General features: G+C 45.0%; 1 protein-coding gene across 3 annotated transcripts; it reads right to left on the bottom strand.

Annotated features, from left to right (window-relative positions):
* Positions 1 to 149: 149 nt before the first annotated feature.
* On the bottom strand, positions 150 to 24240 carry LOC147123954 (uncharacterized). 3 transcript variants are annotated; one of them, XM_085970296.1, is made up of 5 exons: positions 24114 to 24240; positions 14798 to 15178; positions 14082 to 14435; positions 9931 to 10030; positions 150 to 695 (listed from the first exon to the last, which is right to left on the bottom strand). In XM_085970296.1, the coding sequence occupies exons 1-5, from the start codon at positions 24172 to 24174 to the stop codon at positions 680 to 682; spliced, it is 912 nt and encodes a 303-aa protein (XP_085826422.1). In that variant the 5' UTR covers positions 24175 to 24240; the 3' UTR covers positions 150 to 679. The 3 variants fall into 3 exon arrangements, with proteins under 3 accessions (XP_085826422.1, XP_085826588.1, XP_085826505.1); XM_085970462.1 differs by having other exon boundaries at positions 150 to 691; XM_085970379.1 differs by lacking the exon at positions 9931 to 10030.
* Positions 24241 to 27898: the final 3658 nt, after the last annotated feature.

Genomic DNA, 27898 nt, shown 5'->3' with positions numbered 1-27898 from the left:
ATATTTATCCACGTTATACTACATCTGCCATGTATTTGCCTAGTCACTCAACTTGTCTAAATTGCCTTGAAGCCTTTTTGCATCCTCCTCATCTGTGCTGTATCATTCTATGAAATGTAGTGCCAGTCGATGCTAAGGAGGAGCCAATGTTCATAGACACACAATTGTTTATTTAGCGCACTGTTCACAATCATTGCAGCTCCATCATGTAACTTTGATACACTGACAGTAAAAGCACAGATTCACTCTGAGATCAGCTATTGAGAGCTGGCTGACCTCCAGCAGAATCTCCCATCACAGCCGATGAGTTGGAAACAGCAGCCAGTTCCCTGAGCAAAGCACCTGGAATAATTGGCGTTTCCCACTTGTTGTACTCACAGTCACCTCTGCCCCATGGCCTCTCTCACTATTCACATCATAGATAAAGCCTGGGCGTTTGTACAGAATTATATTGGGGATGGATCCTACGTGGATTCCATTCGAAATGACAGTGTGATGCAGAGCCGTGCCGAATAGCTGATTAACAGGAAGAATTTTGCGCTCCGGTCCAGGATCACACTCAGCGAAGGATCACTATAGCAAGTACAGCTTGAATGGCTGAATGAGATTCAGTGCTGGGAGAGCGGAACAGGTTTATATTGCGGTTTGTACATTCGGTTTCTCAGCCTCCTGGGATGGATCAGTCCTGCTCCTTCCTATGGACAAAACAAGACCAATTAAAATGAGCCGTGTGAACTATAAAATAAGAGCACTTTCAGCACCTCCATACACAACCAGCGGCTGTTTAAATAGGGTAAGAACATAAGGACATAAGAAATAGGAGCAGGAGTAGGCCAATCGGCCCCTCGAGCCTGCTCCACCATTCAATAAGATCATGGCTGATCTGATCCTAACCTCAAATCTTCTACCCCTCTCCATCCACATGTGATCTCCCGGGAGAGGCGAAAAACCAGATAAAAAACCCAATGGCCAATTTGGGAGGAAAAATCTGGGAAATTCCTCTCCGACCCATCTAGGCGATCGAAACTTGTCCAGGAGATCACTCTGTCCCTATATTTTCTACAGTACTTACCTTCTGTAAAGGCGATCTCCACCCAGCCAGGAACAGGAATAAAACCATCTCCTGAAATCTAACACAGAATTAGAACACAGTAGGAGCAGAACCAGGTTACACGGCCCCTGGGCCCACTCCACTACCCACAGGGCCATGACCGTTCTGAACCTAGACTCATGTCCAATTTCCTGCCCGCTCCCCGTAACCCTTAATTCCCTTTACTTCCAGGAAACTATCTATTTCTGTTTTAAATTTATTTAATGATGTAGCTTCCACAGCTTTCTGGGGCAGCAAATTCCACAAACCTACCACCCTCTGAGTGAAGAAGTTTCTCCTCATCTCAGTTTTGAAAGAGCAGCCCCTTATTTTAAGATTATGCCCCCTAGTTCTAGTTTCACCCATCATTGGGAACATCCTCACCGCATCCACCCGATCAAGCCCCTTCACAATCTTATATGTTTCAATAAGATCGCCTCTCATTCTTCTGAACTCCAATGAGTAGAGCCCCAATCTACTCAACCTCTCCTCATATGTCCATCCCCTCATCCCCGGGATTAACCGAGTGTACCTTCTTTGTACTGACTCGAGAGCAAGTATGTCTTTTCTTAAGTATGGACACCAAAACTGTATGCAGTATTCCAGGTGCGGTCTCACCAATATAATGTACAACTGAAGCAATACCTCCCTGTTTTTATATTCTATCCCCCTAGCAATAAAAGCCAACATTCCATTGGCCTTCTTGATCACTTGCTGCACCTGCATACTAACTTTTTGAGTTTTGTGCACCAGTACCCCCAGATCCCTTTGTACTACAGTACTTTCCAGTTTCTTGCCATTAAGATAATAACTTGCTCTATGATTTTTCCTGCCAAAGTGCATAACCTCACACGTTCCAGTATTGTATTCCATCTGCCAAATCTCTGCCCACTTACTTAGCCTGTCTATGTCCCTTTGCAGGTTTTTTATGTCCTCCTCACTCACTACTTTCCGTCCCATCTTTGTATCATCTGCAAACTTTGATATGTTACACTCGGTCCCCTCCTCCAAATCATTAATATAGATTGTAAAGATTTGGGGACCCAGCACTGACCCCTGCAGAACACCACTAGTTACTGATTGCCAGTCTGAGAATGAACCATTTATCCCAACTCTCTGCTTTCTGTTAGAGAGCCAATCCTCCACCCACGCCAGAATATTACCCCCAATCCCGTGACTTTTTATCTTGAGCAATAATCTTTTGTGTGGCACCTTGTCAAATGCCTTTTGGAAGTCTAAATACACTACGTCCACTGGATCCCCTTTGTCCACCCTGTATGTTACTTCCTCAAAGAACTCAAGCAAATTTGTCAAACATGACTTCCCCTTCATGAAACCATGCTGAGTTTGTCCAATTAAATTATGTTTATCCAAATGTCCCGTTACTGTCTCCTTAATAATGGACTCTAACATTTTACCAACCACAGATGTTAGGCTAACAGGTCTATAGTTTCCAGCCTTCTGCCTACTACCCTTTTTAAATAATGGTGTTACATTAGCAGTTTTCCAATCTGCCGGGGTCCTTTGCTGAGTCCAGGGAGTTTTGGAAAATTATTACCAATGCATCCACAATCCCTAACGCCACTTCCCTCAAGACCCTAGGATGTAAGCCATCAGGTCCAGGGGATTTATCCGCCTTGAGTCCCATTATTTTACCAAGTATCACTTCCTTAGTGATTTTAATCGCATTTAGCTCCTCCCCCCCTCGAGCCCCCTGTTTGTCCAGTGTTGGGATATTCTTAGTGTCCTCTACCGTAAAGAATGATACAAAATATTTGTTCAGGGTTTTTGCCATCTCCATGTTTCCCACCATCAATTTCCTGGTCTCATCCTCTAAGGGCCGAACATTTACTTTAGCCACCCTTTTTCTTTTTATATAACTATAGAAACTTTTGCTATCTGTTTTTATATTTTTTGCTAATTTACTTTCATAATCTATCTTCCCTTTCTTAATCAATCTTTTAGTTATTTTTTGCTGTCCTTTAAAGACGTCCCAGTCTTCTATCCTCTCACTAGATTTGGCTACCTTATATGCTTTTGTTTTTAGTCGGATACTTTCCTTAATTACTTTACTTAGCCACGGATGGCTATCTTTTCTTTTACACCCTTTTTTCCTCAGTGGAATATATATTTTTTGGAAGTTGTAAAATAACTCCTTAAATGTACACCACTGATCATGTACCGTCTTACCCTTTAATCTATTTTCCCAGTCCACTCTAATCAATTCCGCTCTCATACCTTCATAGTCTCCTTTATTCAAGCTCAGCATGCTTGTTTGAGATCCAACCTTCTCCCCCTCTAATTGAATATGGAATTCAACCATGTTATGGTCACTCATTCCAAGGGGACCCTTTACTAGGACATTTTTAAATTAATCCTGTCTCATTACACAGGACCAAATCTAAAGTTGCTTGCCCCCTGGTCGGTTCATTTACATACTGCTCAAGAAACCCATCCCTAATACACTCAATGAATTCATCCTCAAGGCTGCTCTGCCCAATTTGATTTGTCCAGTTAATATGATAATTAAAATCCCCCATAATTATAGCTGTTCCCTTATTACAAGCCTCAACTATTTCCTGATTAATACTCCGTCCAACAGAGTTGCAACTGTTCGGAGGCCTATAGACTGCACCCACTAGTGTTTTTTTCCCCTTATTATTCCTTATCTCCACCCAAACTGTTTCACTATCCTGCTCCTTTGACCCAATATCATTTCTCTGTATTATAGTGATTCCTTCCTTTATTAACATAGCCACCCCACCTCCCCTCCCTTCCTGCCTGTCCTCCCTGATTGTTAAATAACCTGGTATGTTTAATTCCCAGTCATGGTCACCCTGCAGCCATGTTTCTGTAATGGCCACAAGATCATACCCATATGTAGTTATTTGTGCCGTTAACTCATTCATTTTGTTACGAATGCTACGTGCATTCAGATAAAGAACTTTCAAATATGTTTTGTGACACTTAGTTCCTGTTTCTTCCCCTTTTAGTACTTTACCTTTTACTCCATACCTTCTGTCCCTTCCTGACACGTTCTGTTTTTTAATTCCCCCACTGCTACCTAAGTTTATGACCTTCTCCGTTGTCATTTCTATTATTTGCTCTCTAGAAACCTCCCCCCCACTAATTAGTTTAAAGCCCTCTCTACAGCCCTAGTTATATGATTCGCCAGGACTCTAGTCCCAGCACTGGCCAAGTGGAGTCCGTCCCAACGGAACAGCTCCCTCCTGTCCCAGTACTGGTGCCAATGTCCCAAGAAGCAAAACCCATTTCTCCCACACCAGTCTTTGAGCCACGCATTTAACTCTTTAATTTTATTTATCCTAGCCAAATTCGCTCGTGGCTCAGGTAATAACCCAGAGATTATTACCCTTGAGGTTCTGTTTTTTAATTTGACTCCTAGCTGCTCATACTCCTTTAACAGAAACATCTTCCTTGTCCTATCTACGTCGTTTGTACCAACATGGACCATGACAACTGGATCCTCCCCCTCCCACTCCAAGTTTGTTTCCAGCCCAGAAGAGATGTCCTTAACACTGGCACCGGGCAGGCAACACAGCCTTCGGGACTCCCGCTCTTGACTGCAGAGAACCCTATCTATCCCCCTAATAATACTATCCCCTACCACTACAACATTTCTTTTTACTCCCTCCACTTGAATGGCCCCCTGTACCACGGTGCTGTGGCCAGTTTGCTCATCCTCCCTGCAGTCCCTGCTCCCGCCCTCACAGGGAGTAAGAACCTCGATCCTGCTTGACAAGAGCAAGGGCTGTGGTTCCAGCCACACTATCTCCTGAATCCCAGTACCTGCCTCACTCATAGTCACACCGTCCTGTCCCTGACCACGGATTACATCTGCATTAATTAATTTCATAGGTGTGACCACCTCCTGATACATAGAGTCCAGGAACTTCTCCCCCTCCCTGATGTGTCGCAGTGTCTGAAGCTCGGTCTCAAGCTCCATAACATGGAACTTGAGTTCCTCTAGCAGCAAACACTTGTCGCAGGTGTAATCACCGTGTGCCTCAATGGGGTCCACCGGCTCCCACATCTCGCAACAGTAACACATCACCTGCTCCATTCTATATAATTAATTAAATTTCTTATTATTAGTTATGAAGACCCTGCCCGGATATAGATGATAATATCACACCACTATTCAATAGGGCTTACCAACTTAAAGGTATAAAAGAGAAGGAAGAAAACCAACCAACCAGCTGATCACCAACCTCCTCCTTGAATACTGTCTGTGGGGCCTGTTTGGTTGACTCGCCTCGCTGCTCCACTTCCACAGTGCTGTCTAAGCCTGGGAGTGGGGAAAAAACAGAGCAAAAAACACACCCTCACCTCCCACTTGCCCGAACTCTGCCACTTACCAAAACTCCAGCAGCACTCAATGCACAAAGCACTCCGTGGTGCACAGCACTAGCCCCGCCCCTTTTATACCCGGATTCTACTTCCGGTTTAAACTGCCCAATAGTTTAATATTTAAAAATAGATTTGATAGCCGATCTTAATGAATACTTTGCATCTGTTTTCACAAAAGAGAGGGGCGATGCTGGCATTGCAATCAGGGGGGAGGAGTGTGAAATTTTGGATGAAATAAACATTGTGAAAGAGGAAGTATTAAGGGATTTAGCATCTTTGAAAGTGGATAAAACCCCAGGCCCGGATGAAATGTATGTTAAGAGAAGAGAGGAAATAGCAGAGGCCCCAACCATCATTTTCCAATCCTCTCTGGCTACAGGTGTGGTGCCGGAGGACTGAAGGACTGCTAATGTGATATCATTGTTTAAAAAGGGAGAAAGGGATAGACCAAGTAATTGCAGGCCAGTCAGCCTAGCCTCGGTGGAGGGAAAATTATTGGAAAAAATTCTGAAGGACAGGATAAATCTTCATTTAGAAAGACACGGATTAATCAGGGACATGAGGGAGATCGTGGATTTGTTAATGGAAGGTCGTGTCTGACTAACATGATTGAATTTTTTGAGCAGGTAACAAGGAGGGTCGATGAGGGTAGTGCGTTTGATGTAGTATATGTGGATTTTAGCAAGGCTTTTGATAAGGTTCCACATGACAGACTGCTCATGAAAGTAAAAGCTCATGGGATCCAAGGCAAAGTGGCAAGTTGGATCCAAAATTGGCTCAGAGGCAGGAAACAACAGGTAATGGTCGAAGGGTGTTTTTGTGACTGGAAGGCTGTTTCCAGTGGGGTTCCGCAGGGATCAGTACTGGGACCTTTGCTTTTTGTGGTATATATCAATAATTTGGACTTGAATGTAGGAAGTATGATTAAAAAGTTTGCAGATGATACAAAAATTGGCCATGTGATTGATAATGAAGAAGAAAGCTGTAGACTGCAGAAAGATATCAATGGACTGGTCAGCTGGGCAGAACAGTGGCAACTGGAATTCAATCCGGAGAAGTGTGAGGTAATGTATTTGGGGAGGGCTAACAAGGCAAGGAAATACATTATAAATGGTAGGACACTGAGATGTGCAGAGGATCAGAGGGACCTTGGAGTGCATGTCCACAGTTCCCTGAAGGTAGCAGGACGGGTAGACAAGGTGGTTAAGAAGGCATACAGAATGCTTGCCTTTATTAGCCGTGGCATAGAATATAAGAGCAGGGAGGTGGTGCTTGAACTGTATAAAACACTAGTTAGGCCTCAGCTAGAATACTGAGTGCAGTTCTGGTCACCACATTACAGGAAGGATGTGATTGCACTCGAGAGGGTGCAGAGGAGATTTATGAGGATGTTGCCTGGGCTGGGGAATTTTAGCTATGAGGAAAGATTGGACAGGTTGTGTTATGTCCGTGTATCTTAATGTTGTGTCCTTCAATAATCAGAGAACAGACTGCAGGGAACGATTCAACAGGTGTTTACTGAATGAGGGTTACTCTAGAACTAACTGTACAGATCACTACTCAGGGTTTATATACAGGTGTGGTCACTGCCGGTACTACAGTATACAGGAGCTGTAAAAAGTAGTTCTCTCCCTTAAGGTATATATACATTACACACATTACAGGTTGGGGTTGTTTTATTTGGAACAGAGGAGGCTAAGGGGAGACCTTATTGAGGTGTATAAAATTATGAGGGGCCTAGATAGAGTGGATAGGAAGGACCTATTTCCCTTAGCAGAGGGGTCGATAACCAGGGGGCACAGATTTAAAGTAATTGGTCGGAAGTTTAGAGGGGATTTGAGGAGAATTTTTTTCACCCAGAGTGTAGTAGGGTTCTGGAACTCACTGCCTGAAAGGGTGGTAGAGGCAGAAACCCTCATCACATTTAAAAAATACTTGGATATGCACTTGAAGTGCCGTAACCTGCAGGGCTACGGAACAAGTGCTGGAAAGCGGGCTGAGGCTGGATAGCTCTTTATCGGGCAGTGCGGACACGATAGGCCGAATGGCCTCCTCCTGTGCTGTAAATTTCTGTGGTTCTAGATGATCCCAGCTGAGGCTGCAGTAGGGGCTCTCCAGTTGGTCTAAGTGAAACTGGGATAGGGAGCGGAAACATTCCCCAGGGATCCTGCTCCTGCTCGTATCCAGCAACCCCTGCTGGATGTGTACTGTGTGGTCATTGGCTTGACTAGGATGGCTCCAGGATGGTGTGTTGCCTCCCTGGTGCAAGGGTCAAGGATGTCTCAGAGTGGCTGCAGAACATTTTGGAAGGGGAGGGTGAACAGCCAGTTGTCGTGGTGCATATATATACCAAATCAAACATGGCCACAGTAAATAATAATTATAAAAGGTCTAAGAGCGTTAAAAAAACAAGCCTGAAGGCTTTGTGTCTTAATGCGAGGAGCATTCGTAATAGGTTGGATGAATTAGCTGCGCAAATAGAGGTAAACGAATATGATTTGATTGGGATTACGGAAACATGGCTCCAGGGTGGCCAAGACTGGGAACTCAACATCCAGGGGTATTCAATATTCAGGAAAGACAGACAAAAAGGAAAAGGAGGTGGGGTAGCATTGCTGGTTAAAGGGGATTAACACAATTGTAAGGAAGGATATTAGCTCTGATGATGTGGAATCTGTATGGGTAGAACAGAGAAATACCAAGGGGCAGAAAACATTAGTGGGAGTGGTATATAGACCACCAAACAGTAATGCGGAGGTTGGGGATGGCATTAAAAGGGAAATTAGAGAAGCGTGCAATAAGGGCACAGCAGTTATCATGGGTGACTTTAATCTACATATAGATTGGGCTAACTAAATTAGTAACAATACTGTGGAGGAGGAATTCCTGGAGTTTTTACGGGATGGTTTCCTGGACCAATATGTCGAGGAACCAAGTAGAGATCAGGCCATCTTAGACTGGGTATTATGAAATGAGAAAGCATTAATTAGCAATCTTGTTGTGCAAGGCCCCCTGGGTCAGAGCGATCATAATATGATATAATTCTTCATTAAGATGGAGAGTGAAGTAGTTGACTCAGAAACTAGGGTCCTGAATTTAAATAAAGGAAACTACGATGGTATGAGGCACGAGTTGGGTAGGATTGATTGGGGAATGTCACTCAAAGGATTAACGGTGGATAGGCAATGGCAAACATTCAAAGACCACATGGATGAACTACAGAATTTGTTCATCCCAGTTTGGCATAAAAATAAAACAAAAAAGGTGACTCAACCGTGACTAACAAGGGAAATTAGGGATAGCATAAGGTCCAAGGAGAGGGCATATAAATTGGCCAGAAAAAGCTATAATCCTGAGGATTGGGAGCAGTTTAGGATTCAACAAAGGAGGACAAAGGGATTTATTAAGAAAGGGAAAATAGAATATGAGAGTACTACGAGGGAACTAGATGTAATATCTCCAAGTTTGCGGATGACACAAAGCTGGGTGGGCGTGTGTGCTGTGAGGAGGATGCCGAGAAACTCCAGGATGATTTGGACAGGTTGGGTGATTGGGCAGAAGCATGGCAGATGCAGTATAATGTGGATAAATGCGAGGTTATCCACTTTGGTGTGAAAAACAGGAAGGCAGATTATTATCTGAATGGCAATAGATTGGGAGAAGGGGAAGTGCAACAAGACCTGGGTGTCCTTGTGCACCAGTCGCTGAAGATAAGCATGCAGGTGCAGCAGGCGGTTAAGAAGGCAAATGGTATGTTGGCCTTCGTAGCGAGAGGGTTTGAGTACAGGAATAAGGATGTCTTGCTGCAGTTGTACAGGGCCTTGGTGAGACCACATCTTGAGTATTGTGTGCAGTTTTGTTTGCCTTATCTGAGGAAGGATATTCTTGCCATGGAGGGAGTGCAGCGAAGATTCACCAGGCTGATACCTGGGATGGCAGGGATAACAGATGAGGAGAGATTGGGTCGATTGGGCATATACTCTTTGGAGTTTAGAAGAATGAGAGGGGATCTCATTGAAACTTATAAAATTCTAACAGGACTGGACAGACTAGATGCAGGAAGGATGTTCCCGATGGCGGGGGAGTCCAGAACCAGGGGTCACAGTCTAATGATAAGGGGTAAGCCATTTAGGACAGAGATGAGGAGGAATTTCTTCACCCAGAGAGTGGTGAACCTGTGGAATTCTCTACCACAGAAGGCAGTAGAGGCCAATTCATTAAATATATTCAAGAAGGAGTTGGATATATTTCTTAAGGCTAAAGGGATCAAGGGATATGGGGAGAAAGCAGGGACCGGGTACTGAGTTTGGATGATCAGCCATGATCGCATTGAATGGGGGAGCAGGCTTGAGGGGCTGAATGGCCTACTCCTGCTCCTATCTTCTATGTTTCTATGAAGCACCTGGCAACACACATTGACCAAGGCTTAAGGCATTTAAAGGCAAGTGTCTCCCAGCAATATTACATACCTGGTTCTGTCCCTGAATAAAATGATGCACATCACAAAAAGGGCAAGGAGTTTCACTCCAAGTGGAATGCACAATATCGCAATGGGGAAAGCCTCTGCAACTGAACAGAAAGTGAGAGAGATCAAATCAGAGACAAACAATGGTGAGAGACCAACAATGCAGAGACAATTAAACAAAGCCTGTAAACAAGTGTGAATCCCGACTGCAAGGCAGAAATATTGTTGTGATGGAGCTGAGCTAAGCAAAGAGTATGGACTGTCAATGAAGAACGACAGATGGAGAGTACCAATAATATAGTATCTCACAATGACTAGGGTTAGTACTGTAGTATTTACGGTGACTAGGGCTAAAACTGTAGTATCTCACAATGACGGTTTAATACTGCAGTATTTATGGTGAGTAGGGTTAATACTGCAGTATTTACTGTGACTACGATTAATACTGTAATATCTCAGTGACGGGTTAATACTGTAGAATTTACAGTGACTAGGGTTAATACTGTAGTATTTACGGTGACTAGGGTTAATAATGTAGTATTTACAGTGACTAGGGTTAATACTGTAGTATTTACGGTGACTAGGGTTAATACTGTAGTATTTACAGTGACTAGGGTTAATACTGTAGTATTTACTGTAACTAGGGTTAAAACTGTAGTATTTACGGTGACTAGGGTTAATGCTGTAGTGTTTACAGTGACTAGGGTTAATACTGTGATATTTACAGTGACTAGGGTTAATGCTGTAGTATTTATGGTGACTAGGGTTAATACTGCAGTATTTAGTTACTAGGGTTAATACTGTAGTATTTACGGTGACTAGGGTTAATACTGTAGTATTTAGGGTGACTAGGGTTAATACTGTAGTATTTACGGTGACTAGGGTTAATACTGTAGTATTTATGGTGGCTAGGGTTAATACTGTAGTATTTACGGTGACTAGGGTTAATACTGTGGTATTTAGGGTGGCTAGGGTTAATACTGTAGTATTTACGGTGACGAGGGTTAATACTGTAGTATTTACGGTGGCTAGGTTTAATACTGTAGTATTTACGGTGTCTAGGGTTAATACTGTGGTATTTACCGTGACTAGGGTTAATACTGTGGTTTTTACGGTGACTAGGGTTAATACTGTAGTATTTACGGTGACACGGGTTAATACTGTAGTATTTACGATGATTAGGATTAATACTGTAGTATTTACGGTGACTAGGATTAATACTGTGGTATTTACGGTAACTAGGGTTAATACTGTAGTATTTACGATGATTAGGATTAATACTGTAGTATTTACGGTGACTAGGATTAATACTGTAGTATTTACGGTAACTAGGATTAATACTGTAGTATATCACAATCACAGGGCTAAATACTGTAATGCTCGTAGTGAAATAAATAATTTCTGCAGTACTTAGCGAAACGGTTAAATACTGTCAAACTTACTGTGACAGGTGAATACTGTCGTATTCAGTGTTTGGGTGAATACTGTAGTACTCATTGATGGGTAAATACAAGAGTACTCACAGTGACAGAGGAACATACTATGCTGATACATCCCTGGCCTCTTATTTACTGGGCAGATGATTGGTGGCTGGTGCGCTGGGTGAGACCACATGTACCGACCCTACGACCGGTGGAAGGGGGACCTCACCGGTTATACTGCCCATTATAAAGGGGGCCAAGAGGGGGCATTTTTCATCGGGTGGGGTGGGGGTTTAGCTCCGGCATCTCACCCAGAACCAGCGCACTGATCCTCCACGCAGTCTCCTTCGGCTGGAGGGCGCCCATGGTTTTACCCCATCGTATCGCGGGCACCCGCCTGTCATGTTTAAATGGAGGACCACCCACAGACGCTGCGCATTTCAATGGAGACCAGGGTTGACTAATCTACTGGAATTTTTTGAGGATGTAACTGATAGAATAGATAAGGGAGAACCAGTGGATGTGGTGTATTTGGACTTTCAGAAGGCTTTTGATAAGGTCCTGCAATAAGAGATTAGCGTGTAAAGTTAAGGCACATGGGATTGGGGGTAATGCACTGACTTGGATAGAGAACTGGTTGGCAGACAGGAAGCAAGAGTTGGAATAAATGGGTCTTTTTCCGAGTGGCAGGCAGTGACTAGTGGGGTACCGCAGGGATCGGTCCTTGGACCCCAGATATTCACAATATATATTAATGATCTGGATGAGGGAACTAGATGTAATATCTCCAAGTTTGCAGACGACACAAAGCTGAGTGGGCATGTGTGCTGTGAGGAGGATGCCGAGAAACTCCAGTATGATTTGGATAGGTTGGGTGATTGGGCAGATGTATGGCAGATGCAGTATAATGTGGATAAATGCGAGGTTATCCACTTTGGTGGCAAAAACAGGAAGGCAGATTATTATCTGAACGGTAATAGATCGGGAGAAGGAGAAGTGCCACGAGACCTGGGTGTCCTTGTGCACCAGTCGCTGAAGGTAAGCATGCAGGTGCAGCAGGCGATTAAGATGGCAAATGGTATGTTGGCCTTCGTAGCAAGAGGGTTCGAGTACAGGAACAAAGATGTCTTGCTGCAGTTGTACATGGCCTTGGTGAGACCACACCTTGAGCATTGTGTGCAGTTTTGGTCACCTTATCTGAGGAAGGATGTTCTTGCCATGGAGGGAGTGCAGCGAAGATTCACCAGACTGATACCTGGAATGGCAGGAATGACGTAGGAGGAGAAATTGGGTTGATTGGGCTTACACTCGCTGGAGTTTAGAAGAATGAGAGGGGCTCTCATTGAAACTTATAAAATTCTAACAGGACTAGACAGACTAGATGCAGGAAGGATGTTCCCGATGGCGAGGGAGTCCAGAACCAGGGGTCACAGTCTAAAGATAAGGGGTAAGCCATTTAGGACAGAGATGAGGAGGAATTACTTCACCCAGAGAGTGGTGAACCTGTGGAATTCTCTGCCACAGAAGGCAGTAGAGGCCAATTCATTAAATATATTCAAGAAGGAGTTGGATATATTTCTTAAGGCTAAAGGGATCAAGGGATATGGGGAGAAGGCAGGGACAGGGTACTGAATTTGGATGATCAGCCATGATCTCATTGAATGGCGGAACAGGCTTGAGGGGCCGAATGGCCTACTCCTGCTCCTATCTTCTATGTTTCTATGTAGGGGGATTTTAGGCCCCAGTGTCCCCAAAATGGAAGCTTTTGGAAGGAACTGATGGATTAGGTCAGTTAGGAAAAAGTGCTTGCATTTATATAACGGCTTTCACAACCTTGGGGCATCACAAAGTGCTTTACAGCCAATGAAGTACATTTTGGAGAGTAGTCAGCTGTGGCTCAGTGGGTAGCATTCTTGCCTCTGAGTCAGAAGGTTGTGGGTTGAAGTCCCGCTCCAGAGACTTGAGCACAAAAATCTATGCTGATACTCCCAGTGCAGTACTGAGGGAGTGCCGCACTGTCAGAGGTGCTGTCTTTTGGATGAGACCTTAAACCGAGGTCCCGTCTGCTTTCTCAGGTGGATGTAAAAGATCCCACAGCACTATTTCGAAGAAGAGCAGGCGGAGTTGTCCCTGGTGTCCTGGCCAACATAAGAAAAACAGATTATCTGGTCATTATCACATTGCTGTTTGTGGGAGCTTGCTGTGCGCAAATTGGCTGCTGTGTTTCCCACATTACAACAGTGACCACACTTCATTGGCTGTAAAGTGCTCTGGGACGTCTGGTGGTCATGAAAGGTGCTATATAAATGCAGGTCTTTCTTTTAGTCCCTGTTTTGATGTAGGGCAGTAATTTGCGCACAGCAAGCTCCCACAAACACTAATGTGATAAATGAGCAGATAATCTCTTTTTTACTTTTTTTTGAGGGATAAATGCTGACCAGGACACCGGGGAGCACTCACTGCTCTTCAAAATAGTGCAGTGGAATCTTTTACATCCACCTGAGGGGGCAGATGGGGCTCCGTTTTAACGTCTCGTCTGAAAAACGTCAGTACTGCATCGGGAATGGCAGCCTAGATTAGTCAAGTGTCTGGAGTGTGATTGGACAACTCGACCTTTTGACTCAGAGGCGAGAGTGCTCCCCACTGAGCCAGGCTGATGAGTGTTTTCTGTTACACCGCCCGCACCTCACTGTACAACCTCTGTACACTGGAGAATGTGGGAATGGTTTCTTACCATGTACCACCTGCAGCCGTGTCTCACTCTGGATCAGATGTTGATAATCTTGCCATTGCTTGTACTCCACCAGACACAGGTAAGTGTGGGTGTCCTTCACCCTCAGCTGGTTTATCCTGGTTGAGGCGTTTCCCTCCTTTGGGTTCCCGACTAGCTCGTACCGATTTCCACCGTTTACAGTTGTCCAAGATCCGTTTGATTGGGCTCTAAATGTGACTACGTGTTGGTAGGGCTCCTTCCTCATCCATGTAACGGTGCTCAGGGTGGTGTGGTCGCTGGGCCGTGTGAACATACAGGGCAGTGTAACCGAAGCTCCCTCGGTCCCATTCATCACTGAGACACTTCCACTAGCAGCTGAGGAAAGGACAAACAGAAATTATCAGTGTCTTGATGAGAGCTTTAATTTATTTCAGTTCAGAGCTCTCCCTGTGGCCTTCCTTAGAGCACAAGGCTGGTCAATGAGTGGCAATGGACTATTTGACTGTGGAGAGCATCACAGGCAAGCCCAATGTCCAAGTACACAGCTTCCAGCAGGAGTCACTGGAGAGTGATCAGGAGCGGGAACCCTGGCCATTACCCCGCCCCCGCCCGCCCCCCCCCCCATAGCCCGGGGCTGCTGAAAGTTTATTGATCCATGTGGCTCAGGACAGGACCAGGTGGAGCCTTTACTCATTGAGCTATCGGAGCAGCTACAGCCCCTGAACATTGTTCCTCACCTCTCACACTCAGACTCAGACTCGTTCTCCGTGGTGTTTGAAACGTCCCAATATTGAGCTCCACACGACACCGATATTTACCGCTGTCCGCCTGGCTCAGCCGCTCCATCATTATCGAGACATCGTTGTTGCTGAGGTTCCCCACGAACCTGAATCGATTCCCGCCGTCCTGCTGCCTCACAGTCTCACACAGCTCGGCCCGTGAATGGTCCAGACCAGAATATGTACAGTTAAAAATAACCCTGCGAAACCATAGGTCACCTTTGTACCATATCACAGTGCCGGTGACCATGCGACCAGGGTATGGGTGGGTGAAACTGCACGGCAAGACAGCGGACCCCCCTTCCTCAGCACTCACTGTCCAACCATTAGGATAAAACTCTGTGGGGCGAGAGAGACAACATTAGAACATCACGGGGGCAGATATCAGTGTTTCAAAAACACACTGCCAGACAATATACAGAGTCTGTGATATAGTGACAACAGATATAAGAGGTGGGGTTTTTCGGGGGGTCAGCGGGCGCGTTCGGTGGCGGGTCGAGTGGGGAAATTTTATTTCTGACAGTGAGTCGGGACTCTGCTGTCAACCTGCTGCCACCCGCCTTTCCCAGATTTCGGGTCTGTCAGGGCTGAACACACCCGGGGCAGGGGAGGCAATTCAGGTCATTATGACCTTGTTAAGAGCCCATTAAGAAGCATTTTGAGCTCAGCTTTACATTTTACGAAGTCGCCAAGGAGTCCATGCTGCTCAGGGATGGTCAGGTAAGCAGGTCGGGAGTTGTGTTACCATGATATGATCGCTTTACTTAACAGCTGCAAATGTGCTATAACAGCTCCCATCTCACAACTGTTCACTTTCCAAGCTCAGAAGCTGTTGCTTACTGCATTTGGAAGACCGATTGAGCTTTATGCAGGTTGCAAGTGTTTGGAGTAAACTCTCCATCCAGTGTCACCTCATTGGAACAACCTCTCTCACCACTGACAGATTGCTTCTGTCATCTGAACTTCAACTGCCATCTATTACATCAGTATTGTTGCTCTTGGTCCTCAGAATCCCACATGATCAGCCCCAACAACGCAGCACCAGGCACACCAACAACAACACCAGCCTTCTCCGCAATTAACTGATGCTGCACAGGACAGAGGGTATCAGCACCCGACCACATTGCTGCCTAGGAGGCCAGGGATGACCTCACCATGGCCAGATGTACTTCACTTGAATCTGTACACCCTGGCTGCCACACGATGTGCCAGGTTGGCACCACCCCACACCAACACCATAAAGCATACCTACAATGCACCAAGCCATTGCTTTCACACTTATCACCATTGCGGGGGGTACCGTTATGTCTCACCATTCACTGCAACTCACTAAGCCACTTCCAAAGTTGGACTGAAATCTGTCCAAGAATGCAAAGTGTTGAAAATAAAGATTTCAATGTTTGACAGCACATTAACAGAAACTTCACATGAACATTGGCTAAAACACACAAGTGTCTACCCTTGTGAGTTGTTAGTTGCTATGCTTGCAGTAGGATGAGGGTGAGTGTGAAGGATGGCTAGTGAGATGGGGAAGTGATAATATAGATAGAGAGGGATGGGTAGAGGTGCAAGGTATGTTGGTGTGAGTAAGGATGTGCAGGAGTAGGGTAGGGAAGGCAGAGTGAGGGGGATGTGATGAGTGGCACAGCAGGATGAGGTTGAGTGTGGCTTTGAAGTAACAATTCGTGATCATCTGAGATCATTGAAAGGTTTGCGCCACTGCAGCCTAGTCCTCCTGGCAACATCTCTGCTTGTGTCCTCCTGTGCAATGTGCAACCAGGCTGTGTTGGTCTCCTGGGGAGGCCTCTTCTGCCCATGGGAAGGGAAGAGGACCTCCCTGCGTGCTGTGACTCCCTCCATAAGCATATGGAGGGAGTCACGGGAGAGCCATGCTGCAGCCCTGCACCTCTGTGCAGTGCTTATCAGTGTTGGCAGCATCTCAGTGCTGTGGAACACCGACAGCGCAAATGTCAAAATCAATTTGCTCATCAAATGACATCATCAGACCCACTTCCTTCAATTGGCCGCAAAACGCGCTGGGCGGGCTTAACAAGCCCAATCAGGGGAAAGTCATTCTACAGAGTGGGCTGGAGCCAGCAGCGAGATCGGGACCCACCACCGACCCTGGCTGCATCGGACCCACCGAGGTAGGGCAAATCGCGGCCAACATCACATGGCCAGATTGGGATGGTTTATACATGGATATCGGACACTGTGGAGTGAGTTACAGTCTGGAATCTAATCGAGGGGTCCCGGTGGGTTATTTATAGAATAATGGATGCCCGGGAGTGAGTTACAGGCTGGAATCTAATTGAGGGGTTCAGATGGTTTATTTATAGAATAATGGATACCTGGGCGTGAGTTACAGGCTGGAATCTAATTGAGGGGTTCAGATGGTTTATTTATAGAATAATGGATACCTGGGCGTGAGTTACAGGCTGGAATCTAATCGAGGGGTTCAGATGGTTTATTTATAGAATAATGGATACCTGGGCGTGAGCTACAGGCTGGAATCTAATCCAGGGGTTCAGATGGTTTATTTATAGAATAATGGATACCTGGGAGTGAGCTACAGGCTGGAATCTAATCCAGGGGTTCGGGTGCTTTATAGACAGAACATAGGAACAGGCGTAGGCCATTGAGCCCCTCGAGCCTGCTCCGCCATTCAATGAGATCATGGCTGATCTGTGAACTAACTCCATATACCCGCCGTTGGCCCATATCCCTCAATACCTTTAGTTAACAAAAAGCTATCAATCATAAGAACATAAGAAATAGGAGCAGGAGTCAGCCATTTTGCCCCTCGAGCCTGCTCCGCCATTCAATAAGCTCATGGCTGATCTTCTACCTCAACTCCACTTTCTTGCACTAGCCCCAAATTCCTTGATTCCCTTAATATCCAAAAATCTATCGATCTCTGTCTTGAATATACTCAATGCCAGGAGCAGAGCCAGTGGACCTGGGCAGAACTGGAGTGGCAGTGGGAGCAGAATAAAGAACGCGGCGAAAAGAGGCCCGAGAGCAGAGCAAGCGGGGCAGGGGCAGCAAGGATCCGATTCAATAACAAAAAAATCAAAGTGTGGCATCACAGGTAAGCAGGAAGGCGATTGGTGGTGAGTATTTCTTTTCTCTTAGGACTGAGGGCTAAGTTACAGTGAAGACCTATAGCATATAACTAAATTTATAACTAACTAAACTTATTTTAATAAATTTAATAAATTAAACAAGGTTATAACCTAGTTTACCTAGATTAAAAACTATAAACACACAATTCATTGATATTGATGTAATTAATTAAATAAAATATTATAGAGATGGCAGGGCAGGTGATGTGTTGCAGCTGTAGCATGTGGGGCTGGTGGACACCAGTGTGATCCAGGGCGACCACATCTCCAATAAGTGTCTGCAGCTCAAGGAATTTCAGGTCAGAGTTGATGGGCTGGAGTCTGAGCTGCAGACATTGCGATACATCAGAGAGGGAGAAGTTACCTGGACACTTTGTTCCAGGAGGCAGTAACACCCCTTAGGTTAAATACTTCAGATTTGGTCCGTGGTCAGGGACAGGAGTGTGTGACTACGAGTGAGGCAGGTATGGAAATCCAGGAAGTAGCATTGGAGAAGCCTCAGCCCTTGTCCAACAGGTACGAGGTACTTCCTCCCTGTGTGGATGAGAGCAGGGACTGCAGGGAGGATGAGCAAACTGACCACAGCACTGTGGTACAGGGGGCCATTCAAGTTGGGAGAGTAAAAAGGAATGTAGTAGTGGTAGGGGACTGTATAGTTAGGGGGATAGATACTGTTCTCTGCAGCCGAGAGCGTGAGTCCCGAAGGCTGTGTTGCCTGCCCGGTGCCAGGGTTAAGGACATCTCCTCTGCGCTGGAGGGGAATTTGGAGTGGGAGGGGAAGGGTCCAGTTGTTGTGGTCCATGTAGGTACCAATGACATAGGTAGGACTAAGAAAGAGGGAGTATGAGCAGCTAGGGACTAAATAGTGGGGGGGAGGGTTCAGGTGAGGGGAAATTTAAAAAGTCAAAGAGGAAGGAGAAGGCAATAGTGCAGGGTAGCGATAGGGATAATGATAACCAGAGTGTGACAAGAAGGGACAGAGCGTAAAAACATAAGAATGCAGCAGAAAGTAGAGTCAGAGTAGGGAAAAATGGTAAAAAGACAAAATTAAAAGTGCTTTATCTGAATGCACACAGCATTCGTAACAAGATAAATGAATTGACGGCACAAATAGAAATAAATGGTTATGATCTGATAGCCATTACAGAGACGTGGTTGCAAGGTGACCAAGGCTGGGAACTGAACATTCAGGGGTATTTGACATTTCAAAAGGATAGGCAGAAAGGAATAGGTGGTGAGGTAGCTCTGTTAATAAAGGTTGAGATCAGTGCTGTTGTGAGAAATGATATTGGCGCAGAAGATCAAGATGTAGAATAAGTTTGGGTGGAGATGAGAAATAATAAGGGAAAGAAGTCACTGGTGGGAGTAGTCTATAGGCCCCCAAACAGTAGCTACACTGTAGGACAGAGCATAAATCAAGAAATAATGGAGGCTTGTAGGAAAGGTACTGCAATAATCATGGGAGATTTAAACCTTCATATAGATTGGACAAATCAAATTGGCAAAGGTAGCTTTGAGGAAGCGTTCATAAAGTGTATTCAGGACAGTTTCTTACAACAATACGTTGTGGAACCAGCCAGGAAGCAGGCTATTTTAGATCTGGTAATGTGTAATGAGACAGGATTAATTAATGATCTCATAGTAAAGGATCCTCTAGGGAAGAGTGATCATAGCATGTTAGAATTTCAAATTCAGTTTGATGGTGAGAAACTTGCATCTCAAACTAGTGTCCTGAACTTAAATAAAGGCAATTACAAAGGTATGAAGACAGAGTTGGCTAAAGTGGACTGGGAAAATTGATTAAAATAGTTGACTCGGAGACTAGGGTCCTGAATTTCAATAAAGGAGAGTACGATGGTATGAGGTGCAAGTTGGGTAGGATTGATTGGGGAATGACACTCAAAGGGTTGACAGTGGATGGGCAGTGGCAAACATTCAAAGATTGCATGGATGAACTACAAAATTTGTTCATCCCAATTTGGCATAAAAATAAAACAAAAAAGGTGACTCAACCGTGGCTAACAAGGGAAATTAAGGATAGCATAAGATCGAAGGAGAGGACATATAAATTGGCCAGATAAAGCAGTAAACCTGAGGATTGGGAGCTGTTTAGGATTCAACAAAGGAGGGCAAAGGGATTAATTAAAAGGGGGGAAATAGAGTATGAGAGTAAGCTTGCAGGGAACATAAAAACTGACTGTAAAAGCTTTTATAGATATGTGAAGAGAAAAAGATTGGTGAAATCAAGCGTAGGTCCCTTGCAGTCAGAATCAGGGGAATTTATAATGGCACACCAAATAAATACTTTGGATCTGTCTTCACAAAGGAGGACACAAATAACCTCCCAAAGATGTCGGGGAACATGGGGTCTAATGACAGGGAGGAACTGATAGAAATCAGTATTTGTGGGGAAATGGTGTTAGGGAAATTGATGGGATTGAGGGCTGATAAATCCCCAGGGCCTGATAATCTGCATCCTAGGGTACTTAAGGAAGTGGCCCTAGAAATAGTAGATGCATTGCAGGTCACCTTCCAAAATTCAATAGACTCTGGAACAGTACCCATGGATTGGCGGGTAGCTAATGTTACCCCACTATTCAAAAAGGGTGGTAGAGAGAAAACGGGGAATTACAGACCGGTAAGCCTGACATCGGTAGTGAGGAAAATGCTAGAGTCCATTATAAAGGATGTAATAGCAGAACACTTGGAAAAAAGTTACCGGATCGGACAAAGTCAACATGGATTTACAAAAGGTAAATCATGCTTAACTAATCTACTGGAATTTTTTGAGGATGTAACAGGTAAAATAGATAAGGGAGAACCAGTGGATGTGGTGTATTTGGATTTTAAAAAGGCTTTTGATAAGGTCCCGCATAAGAAATTAGCGTGTAAAATTAAGGCACATGGGATTGGGGGCAAGGTATTGACTTGGATAGAGAACTGGTTGGCAGACAGAAAGCAAAGAGTTGGAATAAATGGCTCTTTTTCCGAGTGGCAGGCAGTGACTAGTGGGGTACCGCAGGGATCGGTCCTTGGACCCCAGCTGTTCACAATATATATTAATGATCTGGATGAGGGAACTAGATGTAATATCTCCAAATTTGCAGACGACACAAAGCTGGGTGGGTGTGTGTGCTGTGAGGAGGATACCGAGAAACTCCAGTATGATTTGGACAGGTTGGGTGATTGGGCAGAAGCATGGCAGATGCAATATAACGTGGATAAATGCGAGGTTATCCACTTTGGTGTCAAAAACAGGAAGGCAGATTATTATCTGAATGGCAATAGATTGGGAGAAGGGGAAGTGCAATGAGACCTGGGCTTCCTTGTGCACCAGTCACTGAAAGTAAGCATACAGGTGCAGCAGGCAGTTAAGAAGGCATTCGTAGCGAGAGGGTTTGAGTACAGGAACAAGGATGTCTTGCTGCAGTTGTACAGGGCCTTGGTGAGAACACATCTGGAGTGTTGTGTGCAGTTTTGGTTGCCTTATCTGAGGAAGGATGTTCTTGCCATGGAAGGAGTGGAGCGAAGATTCACCAGGCTGATACCTGGGATGGCAGGAATGACGTATGAGGAGAGATTGGGTCGATTGGGCTTGTACTCGCTGGAGTTTAGAAGAATGAGAGGGGATCTCATCGAAACTTATAAAATTCTAACAGGACTAGACAGACTAGATGATGGAACGATGTTCCCGATGGTCGGGGAGTCCAGAACCAGGGGTCACAGTCTAAGGATAAGGGGTAAGCCATTTAGGACAGAGATGAGGAGGAATTTCTTCACCCAGGGAGTGGTGAATCTGTGGAATTCTCTACCAAAGAAGGCAGTAGAGGCCAATTCATTAAATATATTCAAGAAGGAGTTGGATATATTTCTTAAGGCTAGGGGGATCAAGGGATATGGAGAGAAGGCAGGAACAGGGTACTGAATTTGGACGATCAGCCATGATCTCATTGAATGGCGGAGCAGGCTCGAGGGGCCGAATGGCCTACTCCTGCTCCTATCTTCTATGTATCTATCTAATACTATCTTTAATGTCTGTTGTTAGCCACTGTTGGACCACTTTTCCTATGGGGTTTTTGTGCCTTAAAGGAATGTATATTTGTTGTAAATTATGTATTAATTCTTTACATGCTAGCCATTGCTTCTCTACCGTCATACATTTTAATGTAATTTCCCAATCTACCTTAGTCAACTCGCCCCTAATACCTACATAGTTTGCTTTATTTAGATTTAAGACCCTAGTTTCGGATGTAACTAAATCACTTTCAAACTCAATATAAATTTCTATTATATTATGGTCACTGTTCCCTAAAGGCCCCTTTACTGCAAGGTTATTAATTAACCCTTTCTCATTGCACAATACTAGATCTAAAATAGCCTGTTCCCTAGTTGGTTCCTCAACATATTGATCTAGAAAACTATCTTGCATACATTCCATGAATTCGTCCTTCACACTATTACTGCAAATTTGGTTTGCCCAGTCTATATGTAGATTAAAGTCCCCCATGATTACTGTATTACCCTTGTTACATGCACCTCTAATTTCCTGATTTATACTCTGCCCTACATTACAACTACTGTTTAGGGGCCTATAAACAACTCCCACCAATGTTTTCTGTCCCTTGCTGTTTCTTAGCTCCACCCAAATTGATTCTACTTCTTCATTTTCAGAGTTAAGATCCTTTTGCTCTACTGTCTTTATCCCATCCTTTATTATCAGGGCTACCCCTCCTCCTTTTCCATCTTGACTATCTGTTCTAAAAGTTAAGTATCCTTGAATATTTAGTTCCCAACCTTGGCCACATTGCAACCACATCTCTGCGATGGCTATTAGATCAAACCTAATCATTTCTATCTGCGCTATTAATTCATCTATTTTGTTGCGAATACTTCATGCAGTCAGATATAGTCCCTTTAGCTTTGACTTATTTCTGTTTTTCCCTGATGTCACCTTAGTCACTGGTCCTTTGTTACCATTGTTAATCTCTCTGTCCCTTCCTGACCCACTCTGCTTATTTTTTACCCAAAACTCTACTCTGCTCACAATCCTTGACATGTCTCTCGTTGCTTTTAAATTTACACTTTCCTGAATCCTCCCATCCAAGGACAAGAGATTTAAATTGAATGTATGATGGGATGGGAGGCCAGAAAAGGTCAGGGGATGACCCTCACGAGCAGACAAAAAAGACTGGCAGGAAGAGACCAGCTGGCTCCTTCAGGGATGAAGAGGAGAGGGGGAATAATCACTTCACCCAGACAGCTGCCAACAACAACTCTCGGCTCCCCCTGCCACATCCAATATCTCCACCACCCTTGATTTCCCCAGTCAGACAATGGCTAACCACGCTACAGGGCAGGTAGAAAAATTATTCAAAGAGGCTAATGGCATATTCGCCTTCATATTGAGAGGGCTAGAATATAAAAGGGAAGCAGTTTTGCTACAGATATACAAAGCTCTGGTTAGACCACATATTGTCTACAGTTCCTGGCACCACACATAAGAAAGGATTTATTGGCCTTGGAAGGAGTGCAGCGCAGTTTCACCGGAATGTTACCAGGTCTCCAAGGGTTAGATTATGAGGAGAGATTACATAATCTAGGCTTGTAGTCCCTTGGATGTAGAAGGTTAAAGGGTGATTTGATTAAGGTTTTTAAGACATTGAAAGGACTTGATAGGTTAGATAGATATTTTTTCGCTGATGGGGGAGTCTAGGACAAGGGCACAGAAACTCACATTCAGAGCCATGCCTTTTACCAGAGAAGTTAGGAATCACTTCTTCACACAAAGTGTGGAACTCTCTGCTGTAAAAAGCTCAAGAAATATTTTAAAATCTGAGATTGATAGATTTTTGCTAACCAATGTTATTGTGGCATATGGAGCCAAGGCGGGTGGAAGGCGCTAAGATATAGATCGCCATGATCTCAGTGGATGGCAGAACAGGCTCGAGGGGCTGAATGGCCTCCCCCTGTTCCCATGTTCCTTGTGTCTCGCTAGAAACCGGACGCTCACTCTACCCCTCCCTGTTTCTCTGACTCTGACCGTCGCTCCCCTGGACTTTCACCCACTCGCGACCCTGCAGTGAAATGATAAAAAGGAGCAGTTTGTGCAACAAAATTAATTTGAACAGTTGTTATTAGAAAGCACCTACTGAAACCCCGCACCGAGACCGACAGCAGGACTGCGGAAAGCCAAACGTAGAGAGAATTCATCGCCAACTCTTCGCTGTTCCGTCCTTCTCCCTCGCTGCTTTTTATCCCCTGACACCGAAATACAGAAGTTGCTCGAAGTGTTTCTTCACTTCCTGTGGAACCCCCCAAAACAGATTCTCAATCTCACTGAATGTAAGAGGCTAAGAGGAAGTCTCTTTAGGTTAAGCACAAACCGAGAGTGAAGTGTTGCTGACTAACAGACCAGGGATATTTATGTAACTGCTAGCAAAAAGAGGCGGAAACCACAGCATCAAGTGAGAATGAGAGATGCTGCGTTAGAAACATAGAAACATAGAGATAGGAACAGGAGTAGGCCATTCGGCCCTTCGAGCCTGCTCCGCCATTCAATGAGATCATGGCTGATCTTCGTCTGAGATCATAGCTGATCTTACCAGTTCAGTACCCCGTCCCCGCCTTTTCTCCGTAACCCTTAATCCCCTTAGCCTTCAGAAATATATCCAATTCTCTCTTGAAAATATTTATTGAATTAGCCTTCACAGCCCTCTGTGGCAGGGAATTCCACAGGCTCACCACTCTTTGAGTGAAGAAATTCTTCCTCATCTCTGTTTTAAATGATTTGCCCGCTATTTTTAGACTGTGGCCCCTGGTTCTGTGCTCCCCTGCCATTGGAAACATTCTCTCTGAATTCAGCCTGTCCAGGCCTGCCATAATTTTATATGTTTCGATGAGATCCCCTCTCAATCTTCTAAACTCCAGTGAGTACAAGCCCAAACTATTCAATCTCTCCTCGTAGGTCATTCCCGCCATTCCAGGTATCAGCCTGGTGAATCGCCGCTGCACTCTTTCCATGGCAAGAACATCCTTCCGCAGATGGGGCGACCAAAACTGTACACAATACTCCAGATGCGGTCTCACCAGCACCTTGTACAGCTGTAGTAAGGTATCCCTATTCCTATACTCGAACCCCCTTGATATGAAGGCCAACATACCATTTGCCTTCTTAATCGCCTGTTGCACCTGCATGCTCTCCTTCAGTGACTGGTGCACAAGAACACCCAGGTCCCTCTGCACTTCCCCATCTCCCAATCTATTGCCATTTAGATAATAATCCACCCTCCTGTTTTTACCCCCAAAGTGGATAACCTCGCATTTATCCACATTATAGTGCATCTGCCACGTATCCGCCCATTCCCCCAACCTGTCCAAATCGCACTGTAGCCTCCTGACATCCTCATCAGAGCCCACCCCTCCTCCTAGTTTAGTGTCGTCAGCGAATTTGGAAATATTGCATCCAATTCCCTGATCCAGATCATTTATATATATTGTGAACAGCTGGGGTCCCAGGACAGATCCTTGCGGCACCCCGCTGGTCACTGCCTGCCACTCCGAAAACGAGCCGTTTATTCCAACTCTCTGTTTTCTATCCGCCAGCCAGTTCTCTATCCACGTTAATACTTTGCCCCCAATCCCATGAGCCTTAATTTTGCATGATAATCTTTTGTGTGGAACCTTATCGAAGGCTTTCTGGAAGTCAAGGTACACCACATCCACTGGCTCTCCCTCATCTATTTTACCAGTTACTTCCTCAAAAAATTCCAGCAGATTAGTCAAACACGATTTACCCTTTGTAAATCCATGTTGACTCTGTCCGATCCTTTCCCCATTTGTCAAGTGCTCCGCTATTTTATCCTTAATAATGGACTCTAGCATTTTGCCCACAACCGATGTAAGGCTTACTGGTCTATAATTCCCTGCTTTCTCTCTACCCCCCTTTTTAAATATTGGGGTAACATTAGCTACCCTCCAATCCACGGGTACTGTTCCCGAGTCAATGGAGTTCCGGAAGATGATCCTTAGAGCATCTGCTATCTCCAGGGCCACCTCCTTAAGTACCCTAGGATGTAGTTTATCAGGCCCCGGGGATTTGTCGGTCTTCAGTCCCCTCAACTTACCCAACACCATATCCCTAGAGATACTAATTTCTGTCAGCTCCTCCCTCTCATTAGTCCCTATGTTTGTCGATATTCCTGGGAGGTTATTTGTGTCCTCCTTTGTGAATACAGAACCAAAGTATGAGTTTAATTGGTCTGCCATTTCCTTATTCTCCATTATATATTCTCCCGAATCGGACTGCAAGGGACCGACTTGGGATTTTACCAGTCTTTTCCTCCTGATATACCGATAAAAGCTTTTGCAGTCTGTCTTTATGTTTGCTGCAAGTTTACTTTCGTATTCTATTTTCCCCTTCCTGATTAATCCCTTTGTCCTCTTTTGCTGTATCCTGTACTGCCCCCAATCTTCCGGTCTGGTGCTTTTTTTTGCCAGTTGATATGCCCTTTTTTTTGATTTTATGCTGTCCCTAATTTCCCTCGTTATCCACGGTTGAGTCACCTTTTTAGGTTTATTTTTATGCCAAACCGGTATAAACATGTTCTGGAATTCTTCCATTCTATCTTTGAATGCTTGCCATTGTCTATCCACTGTCAATCCCCCCAGAAACACCACCCAATCAATCTTACCCAATTCCCGTCTCATACCCTCGTAATTCCCTTTATTTAAGTTCTGGACCTTAGTCTCTGATTCAATTTCCTCACTCTCCATCTCGACTGAGAGCTCGATCATATTATGATCGCTCTGACCCAAGGGGCCTCGTACAAGAAGATTGCTGATAAGTCCCTTCTCATTGCACAATACCCAGTCTAAAATGGCCTGATCTCGAGTCGGCTCCTCGACATATTGGTCCAGATAGCTTCCAATATTGCTGGTAGAATGTCCATCGAGCACCAGGGGGGGCTAAGTTGATTAGCGGGGAGAACGGGCGTGGGGATGGCGGTACGCGATGAACCCACGTCCCAGATTGTGCTGCACGCAACAGGTAAAACCCATGCGACCTGCTGATTTCCATGATTGCTGCATGCAGCCAGTGCTACCCGTGCTGTTGATTGGTTGCACGCATCAGGAGGGGGACCGAAATTGGGAATGCACAATGCCATTTAAAAGCAGCAAGCACGTCTTAAAGGGGAGGTGGATTGGAGTTTCTAGAAGTGGTCTGAGAAACTGAACTGAGAGACCTATCACACAAATGACTGACCCTGGGAGATAGCGGGCACCAAGCTTCTCTGACACTGCACTGGAGGCCTTGGCACAGGAGATGGAGAGGAGGAGGGACATCATCTATCCTCGGGGGGGCAGGAGAAGGAGAGGAGGAGAGACATAGAAACATCGAAGATAGGAGCAGGAGTAGGCCATTCGGCCCCTCGAGCCTGCTCCGCCATTCAATGCGATCATGGCTGATCATCCAAATTCAGTACCCTGTCCCTGCTTTCTCCCCATATCCCTTGATCCCTTTAGCCTTAAGAAATATATCTAACTCCTTCTTGAATATATTTAATGAATTGGCCTCTACTGCCTTCTGTGGTAGAGAATTCCACAGGTTCACCACTCTCTGGGTGAAGAAATTCCTCCTCATTTCTGTCCTAAATGGCTTACCCCTTATCCTTAGACTGTGACCCCTGGTTCTGGACTCCCTGACCATCGGGAACATCCTTCCTGCATCTAGTCTGTCCAGTCCTGTCAGAATTTTATAAGTTTCAATGAGATCCCCTCTCATTCTTCTAAACTCCAGCGAGTGCAAGCCCAATCGAACCAATCTCTCCTCATACGTCATCCCTGCCATCCCAGGTATCAGCCTGGTGAATCTTCGCTGAACTCCTTCCATGGCAAGAACATCCTTCCTCAGATAAGGCGACCAAAACTGCACACA

Source organism: Somniosus microcephalus, chromosome 1 (assembly GCF_052327205.1).
Source record: "Somniosus microcephalus isolate GS21.2 chromosome 1, FLI_Smic_1.0, whole genome shotgun sequence".
Taxonomy (NCBI): Eukaryota; Metazoa; Chordata; class Chondrichthyes; order Squaliformes; family Somniosidae; genus Somniosus; species Somniosus microcephalus.
Note: the sequence above shows the minus strand (reverse complement) of the source record. Positions and strands in the feature narration are given on the sequence as shown.